Source organism: Myotis davidii, unplaced genomic scaffold (assembly GCF_000327345.1).
Source record: "Myotis davidii unplaced genomic scaffold, ASM32734v1 scaffold238, whole genome shotgun sequence".
Lineage (NCBI taxonomy): Eukaryota > Metazoa > Chordata > Mammalia > Chiroptera > Vespertilionidae > Myotis > Myotis davidii.
The window spans coordinates 6,101,875-6,119,065 of record NW_006293779.1 but is presented as its reverse complement, the minus strand read 5'-3'; the positions used below and the strand labels follow the sequence as shown (position 1 = coordinate 6,119,065).

Sequence of the window (17,191 nt, the reverse complement as noted above, 5' to 3'; positions counted from 1 at the left end):
TTGAAGCTCCCAACCTCTCCTTTTTTCTTTTTTTTTTTAATTCTGGGATTTATTTACCTTCTATGGCTGTCACTGGAGCTGAGAGCCGGCTTTAGTTCTGAGGCTCGACTCCAGCTCTGAGAGCTTTGCTGCTGAAAGTAGTTATCTGGGCTTTGTTTGAGTTCTATAATTGTAACACTGTTGCGGTCCTGCTAGCTCCAGCTCTGACGGCTGAAAGCAGGTTTCTGGGGTTTATTTACCTTCTATAATTGCAACATTGTTTCTTAGACTGCAGCTCAGAGTCCAGCAGCAGCAGGCGGGGAACCTTGGTTTCCTCTATCACTGGAGCAAGCAAGCCTCCTGTTCGATTCAGCTGCCTGGCTGCCGGCCATCTTGGTTGGCAGTTAATTTGCATATCTCGCTGATTAGCCAATGGGAAGGGTAGCGAAGTTATGGTTAATTACCATGTTTCTCTATTATTAGATAGGATAGTATTTTATTCTTTCATGGGTACAATATCATCTTTTAGTTCTTTCTATAGATATTGCAGTTATAAAATATAGAATTGTATACCTGAAACCTATATAATTTTATTAACCAATGTGTCACCCCAATAAATCCAATTAAAAATTTTTTAAAATAAAAGTTATTTGGCCCAGCCAGCATGGCTCAGTGGTTGATCATCAACCTATAAACCAGGAGGTCACAGTTGGATTCCCAGTTAGGGCAAATGCACCGGCTGGGGCTCGATCCTCTATGTGGGTTGTGCAGAAGGCAGCCAATCAATGATTCTCTCTCATCATTGATGTTTCTATCTCTCTCTCGCTCTCCCTTTCTCTCAGAAATGAGTAAAAAAATATTTTTTAAAAGGTTGTTTTAAATTTTTTTCTTCTTCAATCGCCTGTTTCTTCTGAGTCTGTATTTCATATTCTGTCCTCACAATGGGATTTTCTTCAAAGGTGATACTTAGTAGGCATAATTAAAAGACAGGCACTTAAAAAGGCTGACTGAAAATTCTGGGTGGGTTGTGTAGACGGGAGAACACCAAGATGATTTCTGTTCAGTAGCGAGTCTATAAATGTGCCTGCAGATTTTTTTCTGAGGTTATTCCATTTCTTTAGTTACCAATCCACCAATCTCCTGCTGGAGCATAGTTAGTAAGGAACTAGTGGTAGTAGAAATATGCCTCACTACTAGCATTCTGGAAGCCAAACAAGAGGATCACTATTTAGTATACGTATTTTATTTAATTTCCCGAACTCCAGTACACTGCCTCATTGTCTGCCCTCTGCTATGTGTAGTATCTCTGAATTGGAAATCTATATGGTTTAATTTCACTTCAAAATAAATCTATCTCCTACTAGGGGGTGAGGCATCAAACTGCTTCTTACTAACTTTTTATTTTTAATTGATTTTTAGAAAGAGAGGAAGAAAGAGAGAAAAAAACATTGACTTGTTATTTCACTTATTTATGCATTTATTGGTTGCTTTATATGACTGGAGATCAAACCCACAACCTTAGCATACTGGGATGATGCTCTTAACCAACTAAGCTACCCGGCCAGGGCCTTAAAGAAGGTTCTTCTTTTCAAATCTATGCCTCACCCTCTCTATCCTGATCCTTTATATCTCCAATTCTGGAACCTTTCTGGTATTCCACAGCCTTAGCTGGCTTGCTTATTACTGGCATCTGCTACTCAGCTCTATGAAATAACCATCCAGTTTTCATCTTTCAAAGTTGTTGACACTGCCTACCCATCTGCTATCTCCTTGTTTTCTTCACCCTTTTGTATTTCCATATTCTCATTTTTGTGGGATTCAGAGGGAGCAGGAAAAAAATGTTCAGTTTGCCATGTTTAATTATAAGCCCTTTCTGTACGGTTAGAAATAAAATGTAAATAATGCCAGACAAAGAAACTTATGATCAGAAAAAGAAATAAACCACAAAAATGGCCTGATAACAGATCTTATTCTGAATAAAGTTTGGTAAGGACAGGAGGGACATGAAAATGGTCAAGACCTCATAGGTGAACAGGAAGTAAATTTAAGCCAGGTAGCTGATGAATTTCAGACACTGGGTTGATAAAATAAGTTGATAAAAACATGAAGTCTTTGTAAATTAACTTACTTGTGTGGAGTCTGTCAGACCTTTGGAATGACTTCTTCCCCAAGCCTAACAAAGGGTTTTCCACTTTAACTGAAGAAGAAAAGCTAGAGTTTGAGTTCTGGGAGCTGCTTGACTGTCCATCTGATTGCTTTCCTTCCCATACTGCTAGGGAAAAATATACAAAAGACTGGTGACATTAAGGTTATAGATAGAAATCAATTAAGCAAACCATTCAATACTAACTAAAAGTAGTTATATATGAGGCAAGGTGACCTTGCAAATATGTTCTGAGTCTGAGAATTAAGCCTAGAAAAAAAATAAAATCCTGTTCTGTTGGTGTGGTTTCAACCAAGGTACATGCCCTTGACCGGAATCGAACCCGGGACCCTTCAGTCCCCAGGCCAACGCTCTAGCCACTGAGACAAACAGGTCAGGGCAAAAAAATATATTTTTAAAAAAGGTAAAATCCCTTATTTCCTCTCAGCACATTACTGGCTTTTGGTGGTAAATTTCTTTCCTAACATAAATGCAAAGTTCTGCAAGACACAGTTTAAATCTGGCAGGCACATATAATTAACTGGCATCAAAATGAATTGCATGATAAAACACAAAATCTATATCCAGACCAGTTTAGATTAAAAACAAAGTAAGCGACAGCAACAACAAATCTAAAGGCCTTCAGGTCTGCCCAATGGAAATTCAAAGGCTGCATATATTTTTAGGTTTTTTTATTAAATATATTTTTATTGATTTCAGAGAGGAAGGTAGAGAGAGATAGAAACATCAATGACGAGAGAGAATCACTGATCGGCTGCCTCCTCCAAGTTCCACACTGGGGATTGAGCCCGCAACCCAGTCATGTGCCTTGACCGGGAATTGAACCCGTGACCTTCTGGTTCATACGTTGACACTAAACTACTGAGCCACACCAGCTGGGCAAAACCTTTTCTTTTTAAAGGAGGTAATTTGTGAAGAGTTCAGTTTGAGCATCTTTTGGAACCATCAGCTTTCTAAGGTTACTGATTAGCAGCTTCCAAATATTACTAAGACATCTTGGAAGTTACATTACTCATAGATCTCACTCTAACATACAAATCCCACTTATGTATTTTTTAATAACTGCATGAATATTTGCATAAATTTTCTGTTTATCTTGGAAAGATTACTAATAAGTCAATGATTTGGCAGTACAAGAATTATGTAAATAAAATAATTTAAAAATAAATGCTACAGTATACAAATTGGAAAACCAACATGAAACTATCAGAAAAAGAAACATCCATTGATGAAAAGATTAAGCAAAAACAACAGAACAGACAAACAAAACCCCCCTCAGAGACAGACAATAGTACGGTGATTATCACAGGGGAAGGGGGTAGGGAGAGGCAACAGAGGGTAATGGGGAGGATAAATGGTGTGGAAGGAGACTTTACTTGTGGTTGTGAACACACAATACAATATACAAATGATGTATTATAGAACTGTTCCCCTGAAACCCATATAATTTTATTAACCAATGTCAACCCAATAAATTCAATTAAGAAATAAAATAAAATAATAAAAATAAAGAAACTCCCATTGAAAAGACACTCCCATCCACCTACCAGATTTGGCAGTCACAGAGTCACTGGCAGCTTTGACAGCCTTCAGAGAGAGATGCTGACTGGAGGAGAGGGCCATACTTGGCCGGCATTGCTGCTGCTGCTTCCGCTGCTGCTGCTGCTTCAGAGCCTAGAAAGAGAAAACTGACTGTGAGAAACAAGACAATCGTTTCAGTAATAAGAAAAAGTAAATGACTTATTAAGTGGAAAAGAGCATGCAACTTTAATGCAAATATTATTCTGTGTGTTTATGTGTATATATAGATATATATGTGTGTGTGTGTGTACGTATTTTTCTTAATATTAGTTCTAAAATGTTCAACTGTTTACTTATGGGGTATATACTTAAAATTTTAATAAATACACCCTGGCTGGTGTGGCTCAGTTGGTTGAGCATCTTCCTATGCACCGAGGGATTGCCAGTTCAAATCCAGATCAGGGCATATTCCCAGGCTGAGAGCATGATCCCTGGTAGGGGTATGCAGGAGGCAGCTGATCAATGTTTCTCTGTCTCATCCATGAATCTCTTTCTCTTTCTCTTTCTCTTCCTCTCCCTTACTCTCTAAAATCAATAAAAACATATTTAAAAAATAAAATAAATAAAAAATTAAGTTTTAATAAATGTTACAAAATCTGTCTCCTAAGTAACTACAATAATTTATATTCTACTGACAAACTACAGTAGCCATTTTCCCACACACTTGCCAATGCTTGATATAATTAAGATTTTTATACTGATCTGAGAATTAAAGTAGTCCACTATTTTTATGTTTTCTTAACTACTAGTAAGTTTCTATTTACTGACCATTTGCATTTCAAACAAATCAAAAGCTAGTTCTTAGAAAAGCCCAATAAAATAGACAAACCATTGGCTAGCAGCATTGAGGGGGCGAAAAAAATCCTATATAATAAAACCCTAAAATGCAAATCGACCGAACAGTGGTATGACTGGTCACTAGGACATGCACTGACCACCGGGGGCAGATGCTCAATGCAGGAGCTTCCCCCAGTGGTCAGTGTGCTTCCACAGGGGGAGCATCGCTCAGCCAGAAGCCAGGCTCACGGCTGGCGAGTGCAGCAGTGGTTTTGGGAGCCTCTCTTGCCTCCGCAGCAGCGCTAAGGACGCCTTGGCAGATATCCCCCAAGAGGTTCTGGACTGTGAGACAGAGCAGGCCAGGTTGAGGGACAATCCTCACGCCCCCCCCACCCCCCCACAGTGCACGAATGTCATGCCCCAGGTCTCTAGTACATTATAAATGAACAACACTGAAGAACAAAAAAGAGACATATAAGAATACTATGGCCCTAACTGGTTTGCCTCAGTGGATGGAGCGTCAGCCTGCAGACTGAGGGGTCCCAGGTTCAATTACAGTCAAGGTTATGTACCTTGGTTGCGGGCACATCCCCAGTGGGGAGTGTGCAGGAGGCAGCTGATCGCTATTTCTCTCTCATCGATGTTTCTAACTCTCTATCCTTCTCCTCTCTGTAAAAATCAATAAAATATATTTTTTTAAAAAAGAATACTATGTACAACTTTATACCAATATTTGAAAAAAATCAGGTGAAATGGATCACTTTCTAAGAAAAATAAATTTCCAAATTTAGCTCCAAAGCAGAAAACCAAGAGACTAGTAAAAGAAAATAAATTAAAACTGAAATGCTAGGAAAACAATTTTAAAAAGTGAGATTTACAGAATTTTCAATAAAAAGATAAATTACTCAAAATTTCCCCAGAAACCTAGAAAAATACAGGGTGTTCCAAAAAATGTATACACACTTTGAATAATTATTAATTCCAATAAGTTAAATCTGAAAAGAAAGAAACATCAATAAAGCTATCAGCTGCTGAAGTGTGTATACATTTTGGAGGGACTACACAGTTTAGTTTACGATGTTAGAAGAATCTTGATTCCAAAATTGTTTCTGGATAGCACAAAGAAAAAAAAACTCCCAACAAAATCCAAGCTAAAATCTGTTTTTCCCCAAGCTAGTACCTTAAAAAAGAAAATTCCATAACATATTTAAAAATATATAACAAACATACAGTTTATTTTAGAAAGCTAAGTATGGATTAGCATTAAAAAACCTAGCTTGGCTGGTGTGGCTCAGTTGTTGAACATCGACCTACGAACCAGGAGGTCACAGCTGGATTCCCAGTAAGGGCACATGACAGGGTTGCAGGCTTGATCCCCAGTAGGGGGCGTGCAGGAGACAGCTGACCAATGATTCTCATCATTGATGTTTCTCTCTCTCTCTCTCTCTCCTCCCTTCCTTTCTGAAATCAATAAAAAATAAGTCTAGTCGTGGAATTTTGTATGATACTAGATTTAAAGAAAAAGGCTACCTGATTATCTCGATAAATGCTGAAGAAAACCTGAAAAATTCAACAACTATTCATAATTTTCAAAATGAACACATACACAAAGAAAAACCTGTTAGCAAATTAGGAACACATAAAATGTGATAAAAAGAGTATATACTACAAACCAATGACACAGAGATACATACATTATTAAATCCTAATTGGGAAACTGCATGAAACTTCTCCTAAAAGAACATAATATCCTTTCAAGAAATTTTTAATGGCTGCCAGAGTCATGCATTTTTAATGTAGGAGATTATACTTCTGATAAACAGAGACTAGCATAATTACCTGCTTTAGTGCCTTCTTGCTGTGCTTCTGTGATGGAGATATGACTTTACCTGCTGGAATTGTGGGTGATGGGCAACCTGACTGGGGAGAGGATGGCTGTGACAGTCTAGATGATACTAAGGAGGAAAATGACAATGATAATTTGTTATCAGAGTTGATATCAAGCACCATGCCTTCCCCAATCATATTCTGCTACCTGTATTAAGAACTGTGACCAAACACTTTTGGGAAGGATCTTCTTTTTGGAGTTCTACGGCAAACAGCCTCCCTTTTCAGTTTATTTCCTCAGAAAGCTCTAGTGAAGGATGATAGGATGGGGAAGGGGTGGGTGTTAGTATTCATACCTTTTCATTCTTTAATTTTTCAAAAGAATTGAATGAAGAAACAGGAAGCAGAATATAAACCATTAGTCACCAAATTAGATAAACTTAGAAAAGATTCTAGAGCCTGTTGGACAGTATGTATGTTCTTAAGGTAAATCTAACAACATGATATAGTGGAAGAAACCTGGATTGATAGAATAGGTCCCAGTTTTCCCTATCTTTAAAATAAAGGCAATGAGGCCATTCCACCTCAAAAACTCTACTACAGCTTTAATACTGATATTTCCACATCTCTTCAATCAGCAGTTTAGGGTGAGAGAGCACTTGAGGATTTCTCTAATGGAAGCAATGTAGGTTAACAAAACATAAACCACTCTCTTCATCATTACTAGCGGTTTTATACCCCAGAGCTTAGCCCAACCTTGGTCTTACGTGAATGAGGGTCTTCCCCTCCAAGAGCCTATACCTCTTATAATAAAGCACATTTGATCTTTATGTTTTATAGAGTTTAACAGTGCATTATCTATGATGAGATAAATTGTTGATTCAGACCCCTTAACAATAAAAATAAAATAATCGCTACTGTTAGTGATGACTTTGAAGAGTACCTGTTTACTAATACCTTCTCCTTTCATAGTAGTTGGAATGAAAAGGCTTAATAGCAAAATGGAATCCCATAGTGTGGGCTAAAGAGCTTTAAGATACCAAATCAAGTATGTTGGTAGGTAGCTACCTAACATGAAAATGCAGAAGCATTGTTCATTGGAATACAAAAGTTTTGAAACAGAGCATTTCAATTGTCTCTTAGATATCTTAAGAAAAGAATACACAGTAAATAACACTTTAAAGAGGACACTTTAAAGAGCAAACAATATTAAAATGAGTCACCTACGTAGCTTTAGCTTTATATCTCAACCTTTATGATACAGTTCAGCGGTCGCCAACCTTTTGGAGCTCACGGCCCACTAAATTCATAATTTTAAATCCCGGGGACCACTAATGTTTTTTAAAAAAGATAAATACATTTGTAAAATAATGATCAGAGCACTTCCATTTTATTAATATGAAATGCACCTATTTAATATAACATTTTAAATACTTATTTAATCATAACAAAATCTTCAAAGGTTGTTTAATTGTAACAAATTTATCAAAGTAAGTTTAATTTTTACAAAATAATTGAAGCTTATTTAAGTACTAGAGGCCCGATCACGAAATTCATGCATGAGTAGGGTCCCTAGGCCTGGCCGGTGATCAGGGCCAATCTGTGGGGTGACAAATGGGGTAATCGGGGGGATCCCCCGCTGGCACCTGCCTTGGCTGGCTTGGGGCCTGTGGACTGGGGGGCAGCACCTGCGTTGAGCGTCTGCCCCCTGGTGGTCAGTGCGCGTCATAGTGACGGGTCGTTCCACCATTTGGTCGATTTGCATATTAGGCTTTATTATATAGGATTACACAATTTTAGAGTGTGATATTTACTCCTGTTTGCTTGAAATAAGTTTATGGATTTTTGGCTCCAATGCCATTACTGCAAGATGGAGAGCCGTACTTATTTCAAGCCAAGACCGGTACCGAGTTTTAATTGCTGTGACAGATGAAAATGTTTTTTCGCACAAATATGTTGTTGAAAACTGAATCAAAATTTTCATTACTTTTTCACTCCCCAAGGGGTATTCACTTTTAATGGAGATAAAAAATGAGGTCTTGATAAGGATGACTGGAATTTAGCTTTGAACTATAGTCAGATGATAGACCGATGAGGCTTTCTTTTTCACTCATGCTTAAATTGCTGTCTTCAATGTTTGCTGCAGATGGATCTATTATCCACATACTGCCATGTCTGGGATCTTCTTTCTTTGGGTAATAATGACCAAAGATTCTGTGCATGATTCTAAGTGCTGTTGAACAATGGTTACCACCTGCCGGTTGATATCCTTCTCTCTCATATAGTCATCAAAGTTTGAAAATATTTGCAGATCTTCTTCAGCCAATCATGACTGCCACAGTAATATTTTCTTTTGAAAAGCATCCATTTTACCTCGTAGTGAGAACACATCCTTAAGTTGTCCTTGCAAGTTCATTTAGTTCATTTAATAGTGAAAAAATATCTGCCAGGTATGCAAGCTTGGCTACCCACTTATCATCGGATAAGAGTTCTTGTAATTTCAGATTATTTTGCCACTGGAAAAAATATTTTGACTTCTCCGTGTAGGGCTAACAGTTGGGTTAGTATCTTGCCCCTCAACAGCCATCTCACCTCAGTGTGAAGGTGAGTATAGTGGGAACCCATTTCTTCGCAAAATGCCTCAAATATTCGAGAATTGAGCACTTTGTGTCGAATTTCATTTATAATTTTAATAACATCTGATAATACCTCATGTATTTCTGGGGACATTTTTTTCACCACAAGTTTCTCACAATGTATAGTAAAGTGTGTAGACAAAATGTCTGGGTGACCAACATTTTTCACCTTTGCAAAAATTCCTGAAAGATGCCCAGTCATGTTTATGGCACCTTCTGTACGTATTCCAATACATTTTTCCCATTCAATTCCATGTTCCAGGAAATAACTATTAAGTGCTTCAAAAAACTCAGTTGTTGCACCCAGCAAGTTGAGCAAACAAAGTAGTTCTTCCTGTAACTCTCCTTCACACTCAACCCTCACAAAACAAAGGAGAAGTGCCTTGTTACTTACGTCTGTTGATTTGTCAAATTGAATTGAATAAAATGGTGAATTTTTCACCATTTTTATAACTTGATTTTCAATATCTTCAGCCATGTCTTCAATTCTGCGTTTGACAGTGTTAGCGGACATAGTAATTGCTTTCAATTTCTGGACAGCCTGCTCGCCCAAAACCTCTTCACAGGCTTGTAACATGCAAGGCTTAATTAATTCTTCTCCAATCGTATACGGCTTTTTATTTTTCGTGATCTAAAATGCTATCAGATAAGAAGCCTTTAATAAGGATTTATCTCCAATAGTCATTTTTGTTAGAGCAATTACTTGCTTTTGCATATTTTCACGCATTCTTTGAAAAATATTCAAGTGGTTTTATAGCTAAATCCGGGTGTTTTGATTGCAAATGTCTTTCAAGTTTTGAAAGTTTCACGGCATCATTGGATAAACTCTCAGAACACACAACACAAAGTGGCCGTGCATCCAACTCACTACCAGGTTCTTAAACAAATCCAAATTTCAAGTAGTTCGAATCATGTTTTCTTGATACTTGGAGTTTTTTCTTCTCTCCGTCACCAGTTCGAATGTTCTTCCTAATGGTGCCTGACGAGGACTTTGGAGACTGATTCATTGATCAGCTCACAGTTAAGTGAAGTACACATATTACTATTATTACTATTATCATTAGCTACATTATCTTTTGTATTACTAAAGAAATGCTTTGCTTTTTCCCCCTCATTATGGGATTATTTCATTCAAATCTAAAACCAAACAAGAAATGATAATTATTAAAGGCAAACTATTTGATGCCATTAAATATAACAGTTAAAGAAAATACACATTTACATACAATACATAAATAAAATAAAACAACTGGATGAGAATCGGTTAATCGCGGAGTGGGTGACTGCTGTAATGGTTGAAACAATACTGAAGCCGCTTGCACCTCTCTTGTTTCCCCCTCGCTAGTTACTAGAAAGGGGAATTCACTAAATGTACTAGAGCAGTGATGGCGAACCTATGTCACGCGTGTTAGAGGTGACACGTGAACTAATTTGTTTGGTTAATGTTTCTTTGTTAAATGGCATTTAAATATATAAAAGAAATATCAAAAATATAAGTCATTGTTTTACTATGGTTGAAAAGATCAAAAATTTCTGTAGGTGACACGGCACCAGAGTTCAGTTAGGGTTTTTCAAAATGCTGACCGCCGCGCTCAAAAGGTTCGCCATCACTGTACTAGACTCTAGTACATTTCGTGAATTTAGTGCACTGTAAAGGCGAAAACTGTCAGTCACAATATAAGAATTTCTTAGAATATTTTTTGTTTTATTATTATTTGTTAGGATTAATAAAACATAAAAATGCAAATAATGTCCAAACTTTTCTACAGAACACCGAAATTTTCTCACGGACCACCAGTGACCTGCAGACCACCAGTAGGCGACTGCTGATACAGTTTATATATTGGAAAAAAACTGCATACAGTAAGTGTGACATTTAAAAAAACCATTGTAATATATCACACAAAAATAAAGTTGGATCATTCTTGACATGCCTGAGCAACAAGAAAAAACCATAACCTCAGTGCATTTATACAACATCTTTACGGAGATGTAACTTATATACCATACAATTCATATATCTTCAAAGCTGTGCAACCATTACCACAATCAATTTTCATTACCCACTAAAAAATCCTGTATGAGTTAGCCGTCACTCCTTTTTCCCTAATCAATGTCTCTATTATTAAGCAATAACTAATCTACTTTCTGTCTCTATGTATTTGTCTATTCTGGACATTTCAAATAAATGAAATCATACAGTATGTGCTTTTTAGTGACTGGCTTTTTTCACTAGCATGTTTTGAAGGTTCATCCAGGTCAGAGCATGTATCAATCAATACTTCATTCCCTTTTATCTCTTGACACTATTCCAATTTACGCATATGCCCCATTTTTTTATTCATTAGCTGATGGTCATTTGGGTTATTTCCACTTTGGGGGCATTTTGAACAATTATATACAGAATATTTGCGCCCTAGCCAGTTGCTCAGTGGATAGAGCGCCGGCCTATGGACTGAAGGGTCCAGGTTCGATTCCGGTTAAGGGTATGTGCCTCGGTTGTCCCCCGCCCTGGTCAGGGTGCGTGGGGGAGGTAACCAAATCAATGTGTTTTTCTCACGTGGATGTTTCTCTTTTTCTGTCTCTCCCCATTCCTTCTACTCTCTCTAAAAATCAATGAAAAAATATCCTCAGGTGAGAATTAAAAAAAAAAAAAAAAAGAACATTCATTACTGGGATTTTGTGTTGGACATATGTTTTGAATTCTTCTGGGTTCATATATAAATTGTAACTTTATTTTTAACTTTTTGAGAAACTGTCAAATTGTTTACCAAAAAGGACACACCATTTTAACAGTTCTACCAGAAATGTAGAATTTCTTCTAATTTCTCCATATCCTTGCCAACACTTGTTACTGTCTTTTTGATTTGACCAATTTTTTTAAAGGGACATAATGAAAATAAAGTTTAAAAGTATTAATACTTAACTATGTTTATTTTGTTTTTAATGATTTGCATATATCTGAGACTATTCATTTCCTCACCTGCCTCAAAGCCCTTTCTAACAAACGAAACCACAAACATATCTCAAAGCCATATCTCAAGATTCCAGGACCCACCAGTGAAGCCAACTCAAGTATACATCAATGTGAGAGAGACACATCAATTGGTTGCCTCACACATGAACCCCAATTGGAGCCACGGATCAAACCAGCAACTCAGTTACGTGCCCTTGACCAGGAATCAAACCCATGACCCTGCACTGCACTAAATGATGCCCTAACTATTGAGCACACTAGCCAGGCCTAGAGTAGCACAAAATCTGCCTAAGTGTTTGATACAAAAGGCCAAGCTTTTGCCTATCTCAGCTTTGGACGTATCTTCCTTCCTAAGTTTAATATTTTTAGTTTTTTACTTAAAGTAAGAGATGTGAGACCCTTCACTTAAAGACCACTATAGAGTTATTAAGTGGCCTAATTACAATATTATTGTATCTCAGGGAATAGGGAGGCCAAAGGAGAGAAATAGAAATGAGAAATGGCCAGTTGGTGGAGCCATTCATTTATTGGTGAAGTTCACCATCTTACATGGACACAGTTCGTGGTGCCCCAAAACAATTACAATAATAACATTACAGATTACCATAACAAATATAGTAATAATGAAAAAGTCTGAAATATTGTGAGAATTACCAAAATGTGACACAGGAAGCAAATGCTGTTGGAAAAATGGCATTAACAGACAGACATGCTCAACCCTGGGTTGTCACAAACGTTCACTTTGTAAAAAAATGCAGCATCTGTGAAGCGCAATAAAGTGAAGCGCAATAAAGTGAGGTATGCGAGAATAGAATGGAAAAGAATTCTTTTGCCCTATATACCAATGGTTGGAAATAAACTAAACTAATATAAACTCTATTAGGTAGAAAAATAAATCAAAGCTAGTATATTAACTCAGATAGTAACTGGACAAGTGAATAAAGCCAACAGAAAAGACAAGAGGATAAAACCAACAGAAAAAGACCTATAAACAAATATCTTTTTAAAAAAATACACTTTTATTGGTTTCAGAGAGAAAGAGAGGGAGAGATAGAAACATCAATGATGAGAGAGAATCATTGATCGGCTGCCTCCTGCATGCCGCAAACTAGGAATCAAGCCCGCAACCCAGGCATGTGCCCTGACCAGCAATAGAACCAGGACCTCCTGATGCATAGGTCAACGCTCAACCACTGAGCCATGCTGGGCAGGCATTATAAACAAAAATCTTGTACCTCTTGGTATGTGGCTATGAAAATTTGAGTCAGCAGTGTTGCCATTCTCGGATCCATACTACATATCTTAATTTTCCTTAGAAATTACTTTATGTACACCACAAACTATAAATAACGGAGACTAGCAATAAAGATTAACAATCTGATCCCAACTTCTTTCCTCTTCTTTTTTCCCACAAATCCCCTCTTCCAGCCCAACTTTTATTCCTATGGTTTCTTGAAAACACTGTACACACACTTCCACCTTCTTGCCTTTACATATATTTTCTTTCTATATGTCTAGTCTTCAAGGGAAGTTATACTCTCAAGGGAAGAATATATTAAATCTTTCTATGTCTCATATAATACTAACCATGGTAAAGCTACTCTCTTTTCTAATTCTGTCCTAATATGATAAACATAAACACTTGCTACTTATTAAGTATTTGCTAATTATCTGCTTATTTCTATACCTCTAGATATGGGTGGAACCCACACCTTATTCGAATTGTTCTCCCAAATACCTGGCAAATGGTACATAATGGAAAAAGATTAAATGTAGCAAATAGTTTAAATAGAGATGTTTCTTTAGCTTTGCAAATAAAGAATGGCCTAAACAATACTTCTCAAGATTATATTCCAATCTACTGGTTCTCCAATGTGAACTGCTCAACATATTAAAAGCACTCATTTAAAAACATATTTAGAATCTGGTTAGAAACAACCATGTTTCATATAAACACAACAACAGATCAACAAATTCTAGTCAAAACATCGGCCATTACTTATTTGATTTAAAAACAAAACAAAGAATGTTACCCAAAAAATCAAAGAGCAACCTAGTGGAGAAAACTAAAGTGGTTTCAGAAAAACATTTAAAACTTGGTGCTCATTAAAGCCAGTTTTGCATAATTTACTAAAGTAGTTTCAGGTTGTTGAATATTTATGTACCACTCACTGAATATATGTGCAGAAGATACTGCTTTTCAGATATATTATAGCACTGAGAATTTCCCATTTCAATGGATGGTTATTATATTAAGTAACATCAACAGGATATGGACTATTCATACTAAATACATTTGAATTTAAAGCTTTAGTAAATAATCACTGACATTTTATTTTCTCCTAAAAACATTCAATGGGCCCCTCTGAAATATTAGATATCAGAAATAATGAAGCAGTAATATAAAAATTAAAACTTAGCTTTATATAGATGAAGGATTAATGGTTAAAACAATTATAGCAAGTGAAGTTTCCAAAATTGTTTTAATCTTCAAAAACACTAATCCTTCTCTAGAGGGAAAGTTCTTATTTACAGGACAGTCTCTAGAAGGGAATTTTATTTCCAGAAGACTGTTACCGTTCTAAGCCCCTTCTTCCCACAGCAAGTGTAGTCTACTCCAAACTGGGCAGACTAGCTACTCGTGATATTCAAACAGTCGCATAATCAAACATGGAGAGGCCATACCTGAATACCTTCCCTTGCTTCTGGGTGCCCTAATTATCCAAGTCTTAATAGTGTAGCCATCTTTAATACATGACAGAGCTAAAACCTCCCAACTCAGCCACCAACCACTCCAGAAGAGAAAGAGAACATCTCTCCCAGAGGTCTCTCCCACATAAGTTAACTTTGCCCAAAGGAGTTTTTCTCCCTAGTATCCTTTTTTAAAGGAGATATTTCTATACATAATCATCCCCATTCAGCAACTTAACATATATATATATATATAAACGTTAGAGGACAGGGAGGACTATGGTATTTCAACTAAAAACACAATATATAGCAAATTCCTGATTTAAAATAGTTCTGGACAAGCAGTAAAATTAACATTAGGTCATGCTCCTGGAAAGAATTAGTAATTTCTTGTAGGTGAAAAGATACATTTCACATTTAATGTTTTTCTTAAGACACTTTAAAAGCAGGCTAAAATCTGAAAAACTTGTTTCTTTTAGAAGATAAAAAATATTTCTGCAGTTGCTTCATGCTGTAGTATTTATATTTTATTTTGGGGAAAAGGCATAGACTTACTTAGCTATGATCCTACCAAAAAAGCAATAGAAAATGTTGATATTAAACATTTTTCTGGAGTCATTCGACCTTACCTTGGCTTGGAATTTCATAAAGCTCTTCTCTGAACATTGTTTCCTGTCTGAAAACTAAGAACTAAATACTACAAGCTTCTAAGTTCTTCCACTTTACATGGAAATTAATAAACTAGTTTTAATATTGGGCTGAATTTCAAAGTTCTGTTCTCTATTCCTATTTGGCTGAAAAGTACAACTATATCAAGAGAGTTTCTATCAATTTTCAACTAGAAGTATCAGTTTTGCTGTCAGAGCTCTTTATTTTTGTACATAAAAGGAAGTGGGTTTTGATACTATCTCAATGTTCTTCCTGTCTTACAATGCATTTGAAATAAAGTGATGTCAGATTGAGAGGAAAAGCCCTAAATAAGAAAAAGGAATAGGCACAATTAGTTTGCTTTACCTTCATTAATAACTGCAACTGATTTAGAGCTGCTCTGCTGCGTGCTGCTCCTATCACTGCTAACTACAGATTTTCCACTTTAATTTCAATGGACTACAAGAACATTCATAAATATATAACATATACCTAAAATATCCATATCTATACCATACGTGACCCATTAATGAAAGATTAAATCATTCTTCACTATTGGTAGTCCAGCATTTATCCATTTCTTAAGAATATCAGAGCTGCTAGAGTAAACATGAATTCCACATGACATCATGTGTACCTCTCATCTCCACCTTCCAAACACCACATACGGCCCATTCTACTCTCATTTTAACACACTACCTACAATCAGAAAAGATCTTGATGAAACATTTCATTGTAGTGTAAACCAAGGATAAATATTCAATATTGTGGTAAGTTCTAGAAAAGGAATGAATCAAAGGCAGTTCAAAACAATTTCTCTGAACCACAATTTTTATTTTGCAATTACCTTGCTGTTAGTATCTTCTATTATTACTGGAGGCCCAATGCACGAAATTCGTGCAAGAGTAGGCCTTCCTTCCCCTGTCTACCGGCATCAGCTTCCCTCTGGCACCTGGGACCCAGGCTTCCCTCACAGCCCAGCCTTCGTCCGGAAGGTCGTCCAGAAGGACGTCCAGTCTAATTAACATATTACACTTTTATTATTATAGATGCTGAGTACTGGGCAAGGTTATGCTATTTTTATCTACCTCATAAGCTACTGACAATGGGGTTCTATTGTTATTTCTTAGATCTTCCTGTATCATAATACATTTACCTTAAATTCTTAGAGACAACTTTTAACAACATTGTACAGCCACTACTTAAAACAGCTACTGTAGCATATGTGGCTAATGAAAAGTCAAGACTTCCAAGACCATGATTTTGTTTCCACTTTATTAGTCTGACCTTTTTTTAAAAAATATATTTTATTGATTTTTCACAGAGGAAGGGAGAGGGATAGAGAGTTAGAAACATCGATGAGGGAGAAACATTGATTAGCTGCCCCCTGCACACCTCCCACTGGGGATGTGCCTGCAACCCAGGTACATGCCCTTGACCGGAATCCAACCTGGGACTCTTCAGTCCGCAGGCCGACGCTCTATCCACTGAGCCAAACCAGTCAGGGCAGTCTGGCCTTCTTTAACACTGCTTTCCCTGTTTCCAGCCACATCTAGACATTATGAATCTTGCTAACTGTTTCTCTAGCCCAGTGATAGGCAAACCGCAGCTCGCAAGTCACATGCGGTTCTTTGGCCCCTTCAGTGTGGCTCTTCCACAAAAATACCACGTGCGTGCACGTACAGTGAGACTGAAACTTCGTGGCCCAGGCACAGGAGTCGGTTTTCGGCCTGGGCGAGTCTATTTTGAAGAAATGGCCTTAGAAGTAGGGGGTGTCGGTCGGTCGGGCAACGGGAGGCGCAGCACAGGCGGGCTGCGGGATACGCAGCCGGGGAGGCATGCGTGATTCATGCAGAGTTGAGTGAGCCAGTCAGTCAGCAGTTTAAGTTTAAAAAATTTGGCTCTCAAACA

The 17,191-nt window shown here is 37.1% G+C and overlaps 1 protein-coding gene across 5 annotated transcripts in view; it reads right to left on the bottom strand.

Annotated features, from left to right (window-relative positions):
* ASXL2 (additional sex combs like 2, transcriptional regulator) overlaps positions 1–17,191 on the bottom strand; it is an 83,652-nt gene that overhangs the window by 19,739 nt on the left and 46,722 nt on the right. For 4 of the 5 annotated variants that reach the window (XM_006767502.2, XM_006767504.2, XM_015566378.1 and 1 more), the window contains 3 exons: positions 6,341–6,456; positions 3,691–3,817; positions 2,108–2,251 (listed from right to left, as the gene is read on the bottom strand). In XM_006767502.2, coding sequence (XP_006767565.1) covers positions 2,108–2,251; positions 3,691–3,817; positions 6,341–6,456 — 387 coding nt within the window. Of the gene's footprint in view, positions 1–2,107; positions 2,252–3,690; positions 3,818–6,340; positions 6,457–6,536; positions 6,636–17,191 lie in introns of all 5 variants that reach the window. The other variant, XM_015566380.1, reaches the window with a different exon arrangement.